Source organism: Tripterygium wilfordii, chromosome 10 (genome assembly GCF_013401445.1).
Source record: "Tripterygium wilfordii isolate XIE 37 chromosome 10, ASM1340144v1, whole genome shotgun sequence".
NCBI classification, from domain to species: domain Eukaryota; kingdom Viridiplantae; phylum Streptophyta; class Magnoliopsida; order Celastrales; family Celastraceae; genus Tripterygium; species Tripterygium wilfordii.
The window spans coordinates 786,360-800,109 of NC_052241.1; the positions used below are offsets into that span (position 1 = coordinate 786,360).

The following is a 13,750-nucleotide window of genomic DNA, read 5'->3' on the forward strand; positions in this document are numbered from 1 at the left end:
TGCTAAATGTGTAATTACTATGTGTGTTTGATAGTGATAGGAAGAAAATCTTGGCCATTAAAAAAAACAGAAGAAGCTAGCCCTAAAGAAGGAAAATCATGATTTAACTTTAATACCATAAGTGTATTTAATCATCTCCTTTGCTTTAATTTACTTTTGCTTTCGCATGCCACACAATAATAATCTTATGGATCGCAGTGTTTTTGTCTCAACTATTCTAAATATTGAGATTGATGCATATGATTTTTTATGGATCATGTGAGATCCACTATTCACATAAATTATATGCGTTCATCTTAATAATTGAGATAAAAAATAAAAAACACTGAAATGCCTGACATTTTTCACCAGAGAATCTCTATTGGACCCCCAACTTGTCTTCCACCTTTGAAAAAGTTATGCAGATGATAGCTACTTTGGATCTTGACACAAACCAACAATGATAACCCCCACAACCAATCCAAATTTCACACAAGTAAGTATTCTTCATTCAATAAAGTATATCCAAGTGAGAATATCTTCAATGCCATCTCCAACCAAATTAAGATAGCATTTTGTGGTTTAGTGATCAAATTGTTTAGGAGAAGTTGTACTGTTGGCTGTTTTGAGGGCCCATGAGCCCACTTTAGGTGGAAAAAGCAATCTCTAATGGGCCTAGAAGTGACTCACTTTTGACAAGCTTCACAATCACCCAAATACATGCTGCCATGACTGAACTGGAATGGAGGGCAGTTTTTCGAAAAGAACAAAAGATGTAGCTAAGGATGGCATACTGTTAAAGTGTCAATCATGTTTGGGCTCATTAAACCTCGACCTTGGGCTAGATAGCCCATCAGGCCCAGATTAGTTCCACCCAAAAATAGGTTTCGAAAATGTTAAAAATCTCAATATTTTTTACCTCAACTATCATAAATGCTGATATGACAATAATCCATATGAAATGTGGGCTCCCCATATCCCACATAATTCATATTAAATCGCATGGGTCAATCTTAACATTTGAGATATCTAAGATAAAAAATAATGAGATTCGCAACTGTCATCGAATAGACTTAACATCTTTGTAGCTTGCTAAAAAGACTTTTTACTCTTTCTATTTTTTTTAAGCGGGAGGAGAGATTCTAATCTTCGTCATTTTTACCACTGTAACCGGTGGCTCAAGTGTCCTTCTACGGTTATTTCCCCATTAAAAAAGGATGATTGAATTGGGTCGTAGTTTGAGTAGATTTTTCTCAATATTAATCTCATTTAAGACATAATACTAAATGTAATGAAAAGACAATTGAATTCGGTCACGGAATAATAAAGCCAAAAGTGGGAAAAGTGGAGAGATGAGAATGATGCCAGCCCACACCTGAAAATAATCAAGGAAAATGGCTAGGAAAATAATGAAAAGATGCTTCGGATAGAGAGAGAGATAACAAGGCATTCCTTTCTTTTCTTCAATTGTTTACAAGGTTGAACACTAAGCAAAGCTTGCTCTCTGTCTCAATCTTCTCTCTTTTAAAACCAACCCAGTACCTATCTAATCTTCTTTCTCCTCCAGAAGGTCCCTCACCAGAACAAAGGCGGGTCCTTTTTGGCAATTTCTCTCTTCTTCCTTTTTTCTTTCTCAATTTTTTTTTTAATTTTCTCTTGTTAATCAGAAGAAAACCCAGAAAGGGTGAAAGAAGATGTGGCAAAGACAGCCAAACAAGTCTTCATCCTATAGAGAATCTCTTAAGGCTCTTGAAGCTGATATAGAACATGCTAATACTCTGTGAGTTCCATCTATTCTCCTTTTAGTAGCTTTGCTTTAAATTTATTTATTATGAGAATCAAAAAGTTTTGAATTTTTGTGGATTTTATTTGTATCCTTGAAATGGGTTGTTGGCCTGGAATGTTGCTTTCTGTTTCCCTTTCTAGGGTTTTTAGTTGTGCAGTTGCCTTTACTTAATTGCGGTAGGTGGATGGAAATTTTTAGGGTCGATTTTGATTCTTGAACATACCCTTTTGTTCCAGTAATTTGTCTTTCCATATGTAGATAGTCTTTAGGGCATAGTTTCCAGTTATTCCCCTTGAATTTTGTTTTCGTAGTTGATTATCCCAGAGTTGTTCATGCTTCTAATTCTTGCTGAGAATTCTGCTAAAAAGGTATGATTTTCAGCAATTATTGGTTTTGAAATGGGGCTTTGCAGGGCAGCCTCTATCCCAGGAGATTATGGTGGGGATGGTGTTCAAATGAGATTGTCTTACAGCCCTTTTGCTCCCTTGGTGTTGTTTCTGTTTGAATGGATGGATTATAGTTGTACAGATACCCTTCCCAGTTCTTTGGGCCTTCTTCACATATTTGTGTACAAGGTAGATATTCTTTAATTCCTTTTGTTCTCTTCAGTGTGGTTGTGTGTATATTTCTCTGTCCGTGGAGAAACTCAAATAATGCTCCATATCATTTGTCCAGTCTTGTGTTGATGGAACCCCAACATCGACATCTAAAGAAAGGAAGGCCTCCCTGAGGGAATTCTATGGTTTGTTTCTTCTATGAGGTTTCACTTTTTATCAGCACAAAACTTTCTTTTTCTGATATTTTCGCTGACATTATTATGATTTCCTTGGGGTTGTTCTTGCAGCTGTTATATACCCATTGCTTATGCAACTTGAGGCTGAGTTTGTTGAATTAGAAGATAAGAATAAGAGACCCCGAGGCACGAACACTTTGAGCAGAAAGCGAGTGGAAGAAAGGAGGAAGGCATCCGATAAAGATTTTGAGAAGGATGAAGAATGCGGGATATGCATGGAGAATATTGCAAAGATGGTACTGCCTAATTGTGGGCACTCATTATGCCTCCGCTGCTTCCGTGACTGGTACCTTAATTTCTACAAAATTCTTATTATAAATTTCTTATAAGCATTTTACTGTTTATTCATCATCAAGTCTGTTCTTTATGTTTACAGGAATGAACGATCTCAGTCCTGCCCATTTTGCCGTGGTAGCCTGAGGAGAGTTGGTTCTATGGACTTATGGGTTCTCATAAGTAACGGTGATATAGTTGATGCAGTTACTCTTGCAAATGAAAATCTATCACGTTTCTACAATTACGTTGAAAGCCTTCCTCTAGTAATGCCTGAAACTCATACATTTCTGTTTGATTACATGATCTGACTTATTGAACAATGAGCAAGTACTATGTAGTATAAGGTGCCAAACCACCCATTGTACATAGAATCTGGTATGGAGATGTTTGGTCCCATCCATAGTGGTCGGCTGTGGAGAAAGTTTCTTCGGAGCTGTGTCTACTCAAACTGAGATGCTGGAGATGGCCAGGAGATAAGCTGTCAGAATTCTCAATAAAGTCTCAGTTTGCAGCCCGGGGAAACAGAAGTCCGAGCAACCGCAAGTCTGTCAAGTGTAACACCTGTAAATAGAAGGGAATAATAAAACAATGGTATGCTTTTGGCATTCAACTCAGCTTTTTGGAACCCTGAGTGCTGAATGAAAATGACAGAGATTGGCGTTCTATTTGTTATATACCTATTACTATTTGATGTAAAACCAGTATCATGTGCCATATGCATGTTATGGAACTTGCCTCTTAAACATTGCTTATGATAAATAATTACACTGACTTATCTTATTTGGTGATGATGAAGATGACATGACTACTCTGGACTGTGTATGTGATGGATAGATTTGGAATGAACTTTCTTTCCTAGTTATTTGGCTTCTGCTTTCTACTTATTTCAGTCGACTTTTTGGACACACTAGGTGCCCAAATGAAGATTTTGGGAGAATGCAACTTTTTTTTGTCACTAAAAAAGTTGATCAGGTTCAATATTCAAATGTTCAAATTTGAGAACGTAAAATTGAAAATTGTTTTAATATGAACACATGACTAGATTTTTGACTATTTAGTCATTTAAATTGGTGATGTGACATAAAAATCAATATAACAAATCTATCCGAACAATGAGAAATTTTCTCGTGTGTGGATATTGGAGCAATTTTCAACTTTGAGTTCCCAAGTTGGAACGTCTGAACATTCAGTAACGAAGTTGGAAATTGACAATACGTTCAACGATCAAAAGTTATATTACCCCAAAGATTTTCTATGGACATATTTGTTTTTTGCATTATTTTAATCCCAAAAACATTGGGATCCATGCCAATGTTTCCTGTGATGAAGCAAGCAAAGCACATAACTAATTTACTTGGGATGCACTTGTAACAACACTTGAAAGAGACTAATATAACCTTAAAAATGGATTGTTGTTGAGGATAAGGTTATTACAGTTATTCAATTTGGTTGCTTGCAAGGTCTTCAATCTGTTTCTCTTCACTAATGCACTTGAGATCCCCTTAAGTGCAAGGAAGATCAAGATATTATACTTTCTTGTTAATCTTGCTAAGGTTTTAGCGTAACAGAATTGCTTTAATATCCATGATTGCATATTTAGGAAACCTCTGAAGCTATGGTGTTTATAATAGGGAATTTTATCTCTTCTTTGTGCTTTACAAGGGTATTGATGTCTTAACGCCACATTAATTAGTTTTCAAATATACTGTTGTGAATGGGGTGGGACGGGATGGTCCCACTTATAAGACCTCAAAAAAGATGGGAGCATCTCAACCCTGCCCCTACATGCTTTAAAAAGAATGTTTTAACAAAACATTGATCCGTCTTCAAATCTACGGCTACGAATGGGGTGAGATTGGATGGGATAGGACCTGAAACGGTCTCGCTTATAATATAGTTGTTATAGATGCCTGAACCCCTAAACAAATTGATCTTACTGGTTTAAGACTAAGATTTTTTGCCTATAAGAAAATTGACTCAGATTTTCCGACCTCAAAACTAACCATTTTTTGGAAAGTGCGTCAGTGTACTAATGCTAATTGTAATGGGCCTAGAAGGCCCATCATAGCATCTAATCCTAGTTGCTCTCTTGTTTTTGGGCCTTGATGGGCTTTGTCCAACTTCTTAGGGTCAAGAAAAGATAATGTGAAGACAAATTATGGGAAAAAAAATAAATAAAATAATTCCCTAATTAATAAGCTAAAAGTATACTTTGTTAGTGGGCATTTCCTTTTAGACTCATTCACATTAATATTTATTTATTTTTCTTTTGAAAACCCTCTTCCTACACCACTCTCAAAAGCACACAACTTTAGTCCCTTATTATTATTATTCAAAGTTGAATAAACCAACAAAATTTTGACTAATAATTAACATTAAGAAAACAAAACAAAACAAACCATGATGTTTTTCCGGTCTAATGTCCACTAATTTTAGGTTCTTTTTAAGTACTTTGTTTTTGAAAATATCCAACCAAAATGTGAAGTTAATCACAAAGTGGTGTTTTGGTCTTGGAACTTATAAGTAATGATTGATTATTGGTGCAAAAAAGTAGCCATTTTCATTATAATGGGAGCTTAAGAACATGCTATATGTACCTTTTTATGGGCACTAATAACTCAAGCTTCTCCGGCCATCATCCACCTCCAAACGGCCATCATCACCACCAATCAATTCATTGGACCAAGGTCCACCACCTCTATCAATTTTTGATTGAAACAGGTCAAGTTGGATGGAAGAGAGAGAAATTATGGGGGGTTTTTTGTTTTGTAGAGAGAACGAAGTGAGAGAATATATTTAATTATGTCATGCCATTTTCAATTTCTTTTTTATTCACACGTCAATAGATGAAATCATTAAATAATGTGAGGAGATACCACACGAGACTTCAACTTCAACTTCCATACGTAATATTCCGGTGAGGGAGTGACCTGTCGTGAGAAGGATTTGAATAGTGGGTGACTGAGTTGAAACGAGTGTAATTTTTTTGATGGCCAAAATGAATATTTACTATGCAATTAGTGGAAATGAATAAAATCAGGCTAAATTAAAGTACAAATTGTATTTATCAATGGTCTTAGTGGGCAGTTGGCCAATATAAAATGCTTGTTATGCTGTATGAGAATCTTTTAGACCGTCTATTCAACCATGCTAATGGGCCGCAAGTGAAGCTTCTAAATGTTGACCCATAACAATGGGCTATATTACTTAAAAGGAATAATTCAAGCCCAATGACTTTAAATATCATATATTTTCATTAGTTTTGGACCTTCCAGTTAGAGAATCCAAGTTCAATTCTACACATCAAAATAATTTAACGAATACTCGAAAAGAGTGGGACAATCCAAGTATTTGAGGTTTACACAGGTCGAAAGCTCATAATTTCTCATCATAAAAAATAAAAATGTTTAACTCTTTTGACCAAAAAAAAATCAATTAAATTATATTCGTTAGATTTCTCTCTTTTTTTTTCTTGTATTGCATGAAACCTTTCCTCTCATCACTACCATATTGAACTCACTTAATGATACAGATCCCATCAATGGTATCTCAGTTATCCCAGTTATTCCTTTATCAAAAAAAAAAGTTATCCCAGTTATTGAGTTGCACGCACAATATTTTATATGCGTGAGACATGTGGAACCCATAAATTCACTATGCGTCCAACTCACTTACTGGGATACCAATTGCTGCTGAGATATTTATCAATTTTCGTATTCAATTATACATTCAAACATCCAATTGAATTACCAATTTTTTTTTTTAATTTTGAGTGGAGTAGTAGGTGAAGCTCTTTTATATTAAAAAATATATATATACTTGCACACATGATATAACCTAGATCACTTGTTTGTCTAAACATAATAACTTGCTCAACTGTTTGAAGAAAAGAGAATGGCTTGGAGATCTTAAGTTTAGATTTGTAGCTAACATGAAATGAGTCATATATGCATGTCCTTTTTAGTTTTAAAACACAAATTCAACATTCACACGAAACAAATTAAAACAATCTTCAAATAAAATAATATGAGTTGGTGAGGTAACATATATTCATTCAACAGTCTCACGAAACAAATACAATTTTCAAATAAAATAATATGAGTTGGTGAGGTATCATTGTGGGCATTATTGTTTAATAAACCCTAATCATACACAAAAATGTATATCCGAATTTACTCACACAATTTTTTGCTAATCGAGAAGTTCTCAGCCCGACATGTTCATCGGACAACTGGGTTAGTTTTAAACTTGGGTCACCAACCCAATCCACTCTACGCTTGCGACAGGTGAGATCTGGCCGAAGCCTATGCGGGGAGAACAAGGATGAAGCCCACAAAGGAGAGTTAACTCCATAAAACGTATCATGGGCCTTTGCCCCATGCAAAGAAATAACATCACTATTGTTGAGAGTGAGAGTTGAACTTATGACTGCTTGCTCACTCTATATATAACCTATATATAAGCTATACATGCACTGCTTGAAGATCACAAATTGTATAAACTTGGTCTAATAGAGTTTTACTTGAAATTTACTTGGCAGAAAAAAATGAAGATTGAAATTGAAGTGACTTCTAGGGAGACAATCAAACCATCTTCTCCAACCCCTAATCACCTTCACCATTACCAACTCTCCTTTCTTGATCAAATATCTCCTCCTGTCTACAACCCTCTGGTCCTCTTCTACCCATCAGATCAGGTTAACAAAAACAACATTGAAAAATCCAACCACCTCAAGCAATCAATCTCTGATGTCCTAACCAGTTTCTACCCACTGTCCGGACGCATCAAAGACAACGTTTATGTAGATTGTAACGATGAGGGTGCGCCTTACTTGGAAGCACAAGTGAAGTGCTCACTCTCAGATGTTCTTGAGAATCCAGTTCCAAGTGAGCTCAACAAGCTGCTTCCTTTGCAACTGGATGACGTTCAAGAACTACCACTAGGTGTCCAATTCAACATTTTCCAGTGCGGCGGAGTCGCCATTGGAGTCTGCATATCTCACAAGGTTGTGTTTGATTCGACTTTTGTTTTATAAGTTGTGAAAAATGTTATCAATGTTTGGTTCAATATTTTCCTAATAATTTCTTTATAAGAAAACCGACTAGAAATGTTATGTCGTCAAAATTACATGAAATTTAACTGGGAGACTCGTTTCAAGTTTCAACATGGTTGACAAGACTAGTGCTATGCCACTGGTCCCACCTTTTTTTGGCAAATTGCACTGTTTAGGGATCAAATAAGTCTTTTAATATTTTAAGGTCATTTTTTTTCATAATTTTGTGTTTTTTTACTGTATTAGGGTCGTAGCTGATCCTAGAACTTATATCTTTTGTCTTTGAAGAAATATATTAAAAACTTGAGAGTTTTTCTCAATCTGGTGTATTCCAGTGTCTATTTTCCTTGATTAAACATTGGTTTAATCTTGTTCGTAGTTTCCCGCCGACGTCAGTATAAGAGAAGCAAATGTAGACTTTCACAACTATGGTTTGTTAGCGTTTTGAAAAGTTTATAAGCTCCCCAAAATGCCAACAATAACCCCTTAAGATTTCTCAACACCTTTTATACAACAATAGTAAGCTTATTATGTATGTATATATTCAACTGATCTGAGACTAATGACATGAACATCATGCAACTGCAGGTTGCGGATGCCTTATCTTTCTTGACATTTCTGAAAAGCTGGGCTGAAACTGCTCGCGGAGAATCTGATATAGTCCGTCCACAGTTCATCTCCGCCACGCTCTTCCCGCCCAAAAACATATCTGGGTTCGAACCAAGCACCGGAATTACAAACCAGAACATTGTGGCTAAGAGGTTTGTGTTCGATGTCTCAGCAATTGAAACTCTCAGAACTAAATACACTGATCATGTGAACTCAACCTCCGTGCCACCATCACGCGTTGAGGCCTTAACAAACTTCATATGGAACCGCTTCGTCTCTGCTACGAACATCGACGAAGCAGCAACCGACACATTCTATATCGTGCTTCACGCGGTGAACCTGCGTCCAAGGATGGATCCTCCATTGCCAAACTCTGCATTTGGGAACTTGTATCGGATTGCGATGACCAATCCATTCATGGGTGCTTGCGCAAATCTGGCCAGCCAGGTGAGAGAGTCAATAAGTAGAATTGACAAAGACTATGTGAAGACTCAGCTTCAAGAAGGGAATGAGCACTTGGAGATGATCAAAGACACAGCAGAGAGTTTCAATAGAGGTAAGATGGTGGCTTTGAACTTCACTAGCTTGTGCAGGTTTCCATTACATGAAGCTGATTTTGGGTGGGGAAGGCCTGTTTGGGTTGGCTCTGCTTGTCTTACTTTTAACAATCTGGTTGTGTTCATGGACACTGTGACTGGAGATGGGATTGAGGCTTGGGTTCACTTGAAGGAGGAGGACATGGCAAAGCTTGAAGCTGATGAGGAGTTGATTGAGTTTGTTGTTGCTTGACAATAGTGTTAATTAACGACTCTAGTTTTTTTTTTGTTGGGAACCTCTATCTCCGAGGCGGGGCCCTTTGAACCTATCTCGGTAGAGTAAACTCTCGGACCTGTGCACTGCATCCTTAAAAGTTCTCTGCACAGGATTCAAGTAAGTCGCCGATATTTTATCTGGAGGTGTGACCCGAAAGTGTTTAGTGTGAATGTGATTACGCCTATGTATGCATGAATTAATAATGTGAACTACGTCGTTTCGATTGGTGATACGGTGATATGTTGATTAATTCCTCAAAGTCCCTAATTAGATTTATATGTATTGAATGATTCAATGGTATCCCAACTGTTAAGTTATACACACAGAATTTCTTGTGTATCATGTGAAACCCATCACGAATTCACTTGGATCATGTGCGTCCAACTCAACGGATAACTGGGATATCAATTACTGGGATCCCCTATCATAACTACAATGAAAATGATAAAGATCTCAATAGTTGGCGTCCCAACACAAGATTCAAGTGAATTCGTGGACTCCACATGTCCAACATGATACACATGAAATCATGTGCATATAAGTCAACAACGGAGATACTAACTATTAAGATCTCTATTCATAACTGTTTCAAAAAAAATAATTATTATGTGCTTTTGGTGCTTAATTTCTAACCCTACTAGAAACTGCTCGCGGAGAATATGATATGTGTTTTACAATAAGAGTTTTGTATGTGGGCTTGATTTGTGTCTCCTGCGTGGGACCTATTGACACCTGTATTTTCATAGGCTTGATTTGGTGGTGTGTCTTATATTGTATTTGTACTTATACTAAAAAAAAAACTTATTGAATTCAGTTATGATACATATCGCAGCAATTGTTATCCTATCTCAACTATTGAGTTGTACGCACAAGATTTTATGTGCATGAGATATGTGGAGCCCACGAATTCACTTAGATTCTGTGCATCCACCTCGACGGCGGTTGGGATACCAATTGCTGTGATATTTATCATTTTTATATTCAATTATACAACGAAACACCCAATTGACTTACCAATTAAAAGATGACATATAAGCTTTTATATAGACGTCGGGTTAGAAATTAAAAGAAGACCCAATAACTTGCTCGACCATTCCAGGAAAAGATTCTTGCGTGAAGATCTTCAGCTTAGAAATGCTTGTCCTTTTTAGAGTAGTTATATGAGTCACTTCTCTGGGAAGCCCTCCCACTGGATCAGGGTGAGGTAACATAATTTCAAACAACCTCACCAAACAAGTACCCTTTCAGGGAGGTAACATAAATTCAAACAATCTTGCCAGACAACTACCCGTGTGGGCCATTAATATTTAACAAACTCTAATCATACACAAAAATGTATACCTAAATTTGTTCATATGTTTTTTTTTTACCTATAATTCCCCAGCTCGACATGTCTATCGAATAGTTGGGTCAGCTCTAAATTTGGGTCACCAATCCAACCCGCTCCTTGTTGACGACGGGTAAGATCGAGCCGAAGTCTGTGTCGGGGAATGGGGACGAAACCCAAAAAAGAGAGTTAATTAACTCCGCAAAACCTCCCATGGGCCTTTGACTCGTGTAAGGAAATAATGTCGAAACTATTGGGTGTGGGAGTTGAATTGCGACCGCCTGCTCACTCTCTATATATAATCTATATAGAAGCTATACATGCACTACTTGAAGATCAACAATTACAATTGTCTAATAGAGTTTTACGTGAAATTTACTTAGCAGAAAAAAATGAAGATCGAAATTGAAGTGACCTCTAGAGAAACAATCAAACCATCTTCTCCAACCCCTAATCACCTTCACCATTACCAACTCTCCTTCCTTGATCAAATATCTCCTCCTGTCTACAACCCTCAGGCCCTCTTCTACCCATCAGAGGTTAACAAAACCAACATTGAAAAATCCAACCACCTCAAGCAATCAATCTCTGATGTCCTAACCAGTTTCTACCCACTGTCCGGACGCATCAAAGACAACATTTATGTAGATTGTAACGATGAGGGTGTGCCTTACTTGGAAGCACAAGTGAAGTGCAAACTCTCAGATGTTCTTGAGAATCCAGTTCCAATTGAGCTCAACAAGTTGCTTCCTTTCAAACTGGATGATGTTCAAGAACTACCACTAGGTGTCCAATTCAACATCTTCCAGTGTGGTGGAGTCGCCATTGGAGTCTGCATATCACACAAGGTTGTGTTTGATTCAACTTTGGTTTTATAAGCTTTGGAAAATGCTGTGAATATTTGGTTCAATATTTTCCTAATAATTTTTTTGGCTAACTACTAAAAGGGTATGTGATGTAGGAATAGTAACAATTAATTATAAAGAAAACGACTAGTAGGATTGAAATGTCATGCTGTCAGAATTATACGAAATTTGACTGGGAGACTCGTTTCGACAGGGTTGACAAGACTATATAGTGTTATATCACTAGCCCCACCTTTTTTTGATAAATTCGATTGTTTATGGCCTCAAATGAGCCTTTTAGTATTATTTAGGGACATTTTTCGTATTTTTTCACTATATTAGAATTGTGGTCAGATCTAGGACTTATTATTTTTGAAAAATGACATATTAGTACCCACTTTATGAATTTTGGACACTTAGTCGAAGAAAAAAAAATACTTTGTTATATAAGTACATCTTTTCCACATAAGTACTTATTTTAAAAATTAAAAATTATATAATCCCACATAAATACCTAACATTACACGAGGAAAACGGATCAACTTCGACTCTCCCTTTTCGGTAGCCATTTTGGACGGAATTTGACATTGTGCGTCTCAGTGAGGGGAGTTTAACGACGGTGGTGATGTAGCGAACCGTCACCAAAATAATATGGATTTAAGGCATTTTCTTTCATGTTACTATTTGAAACAGTAACATAAACTGATATATAGCGGGGTAGTGATGTAATTGATATTTTCATAGGTACTTATGTGTCCATGTGTTTTTTGAGTGGATCTAGATATCCAAAAGTCTTCTTAAAGGTATCGGCTTGGAATTTTTCGTATTGCTTTTTGTCTTGGCAGAAATATACTAAAAACCCAAGAATTTCTCTCAATATGCAGGTGGATTCCAGTGTTTATTTTCCATGATTAAACGTTGGTTTAATCTTGTTTGTAGTTTTCACTTGTGTGTCTTTGTGAGAGACGTAAATGTAGACTACAACAACTATGGTTTGTGTTGAGGGAATATTGAAGATTTGTATGAGAAACGTTGACAAAAACTCTAAAAATGAACTTGTAATAAACTCTCAACAGCTCTTAACGTTTTTATACAACAATAGTAAAAGCTTATTATGTATGAATTCAACTTTTACCATTCTCAGTGCTGATGTGAGACTCTAATGACATGAACATCTTGCAACTGCAGCTTGCGGATGCCTCATCTTTCTTGACATTTCTGAAAAGCTGGGCTGAAACTGCTCGCGGAGAATCTGATATAGTCCGTCCACAGTTCATCTCCGCCACACTCTTCCCGCCCAAAAACATATCCGGGTTCGAACCAAGCACCGGAATTACAAACCAGAACATTGTGGCTAAGAGGTTTGTGTTCAATGCCTCAGCAATTGAGACTCTCAGAGCTAAATACACTGATCATGTGAACTCAACCTCCGTGCCACCATCACGCGTAGGGGCCTTAACAAACTTCATATGGAATCGCTTCGTCTCTGCTATGAACATCGACGAAGCAGCAACCGACACATTCTATATCGTGCTTCATGCGGTGAACCTGCGTCCAAGGATGGATCCTCCATTGCCCGACTCTGCATTTGGGAACTTGTATCGGATTGCGATGACCAATCCATTCATGGGTGCTTGTACAAATCTGGCTAGCCAGGTTAGAAACTCAATAAGTAGAATTGACAAGGAGTATGTGAAGAGTCAGCTTCAAGAAGGGAACAAGCACCTGGAGATGATCAAAGACACAGCAGAGAGTTTCAATAGAGGTAAGATGGTGGCTTTGAACTTCACTAGCTGGTGCAGGTTTCCATTTCATGAAGCTGATTTTGGGTGGGGAAGGCCTGTTTGGGTTGGCTCTGGTTGTCTTACTTTTAACAATCTGGTTGTGTTCATGGACACTGTGTCTGGGGATGGGATTGAGGCTTGGGTTCACTTGAAGGAGGAGGACATGACAAAGCTTGAAGCTAATGAGGAGTTGATTGAGTTTCTTGTTGCTTCACAAGAGTGTTAAGCGAAAATGATAAAGATCTCAACGATTGATATCTCAGGGATTCCATTTATTGAGTTAGACTCACGGGATCCAAGTGAATTCGTGAGCTTCACGTGTCCTACGTGATGCACATGAAATCATGTACGTACAACTCAAAAGTTGAGATAACTAAATACAAACTATTGAGAGATGCCTATCTAGTTTGAATGTGTGCGTGTGATTATGTCTATATATGCATGAATTAATAATAATGTGAACTACGTCGTTTCGAGTGGTGATA

The 13,750-nt window shown here is 37.1% G+C and overlaps 3 protein-coding genes across 3 annotated transcripts; all 3 read left to right on the top strand.

Annotated features, from left to right (window-relative positions):
• Positions 1–1,363: 1,363 nt before the first annotated feature.
• On the top strand, positions 1,364–3,642 carry LOC120006912 (E3 ubiquitin-protein ligase AIRP2-like). Its single transcript, XM_038857035.1, has 5 exons — positions 1,364–1,759; positions 2,178–2,340; positions 2,441–2,507; positions 2,610–2,844; positions 2,935–3,642. Exons 1-5 carry the CDS (start codon positions 1,674–1,676, stop codon positions 3,140–3,142), a joined length of 759 nt encoding a protein of 252 aa, XP_038712963.1. The 5' UTR covers positions 1,364–1,673; the 3' UTR covers positions 3,143–3,642.
• Positions 3,643–7,326: 3,684 nt separating this feature from the next.
• LOC120007204 (stemmadenine O-acetyltransferase-like) lies at positions 7,327–9,541 on the top strand. The gene is made up of 2 exons (XM_038857405.1): positions 7,327–7,839; positions 8,476–9,541. The coding sequence occupies exons 1-2, from the start codon at positions 7,381–7,383 to the stop codon at positions 9,283–9,285; spliced, it is 1,269 nt and encodes a 422-aa protein (XP_038713333.1). The 5' UTR covers positions 7,327–7,380; the 3' UTR covers positions 9,286–9,541.
• A 1,432-nt stretch (positions 9,542–10,973) lies between these two features.
• LOC120007427 (stemmadenine O-acetyltransferase-like) lies at positions 10,974–13,750 on the top strand. Its single transcript, XM_038857643.1, has 2 exons — positions 10,974–11,484; positions 12,670–13,750. The coding sequence occupies exons 1-2, from the start codon at positions 11,029–11,031 to the stop codon at positions 13,489–13,491; spliced, it is 1,278 nt and encodes a 425-aa protein (XP_038713571.1). The 5' UTR covers positions 10,974–11,028; the 3' UTR covers positions 13,492–13,750.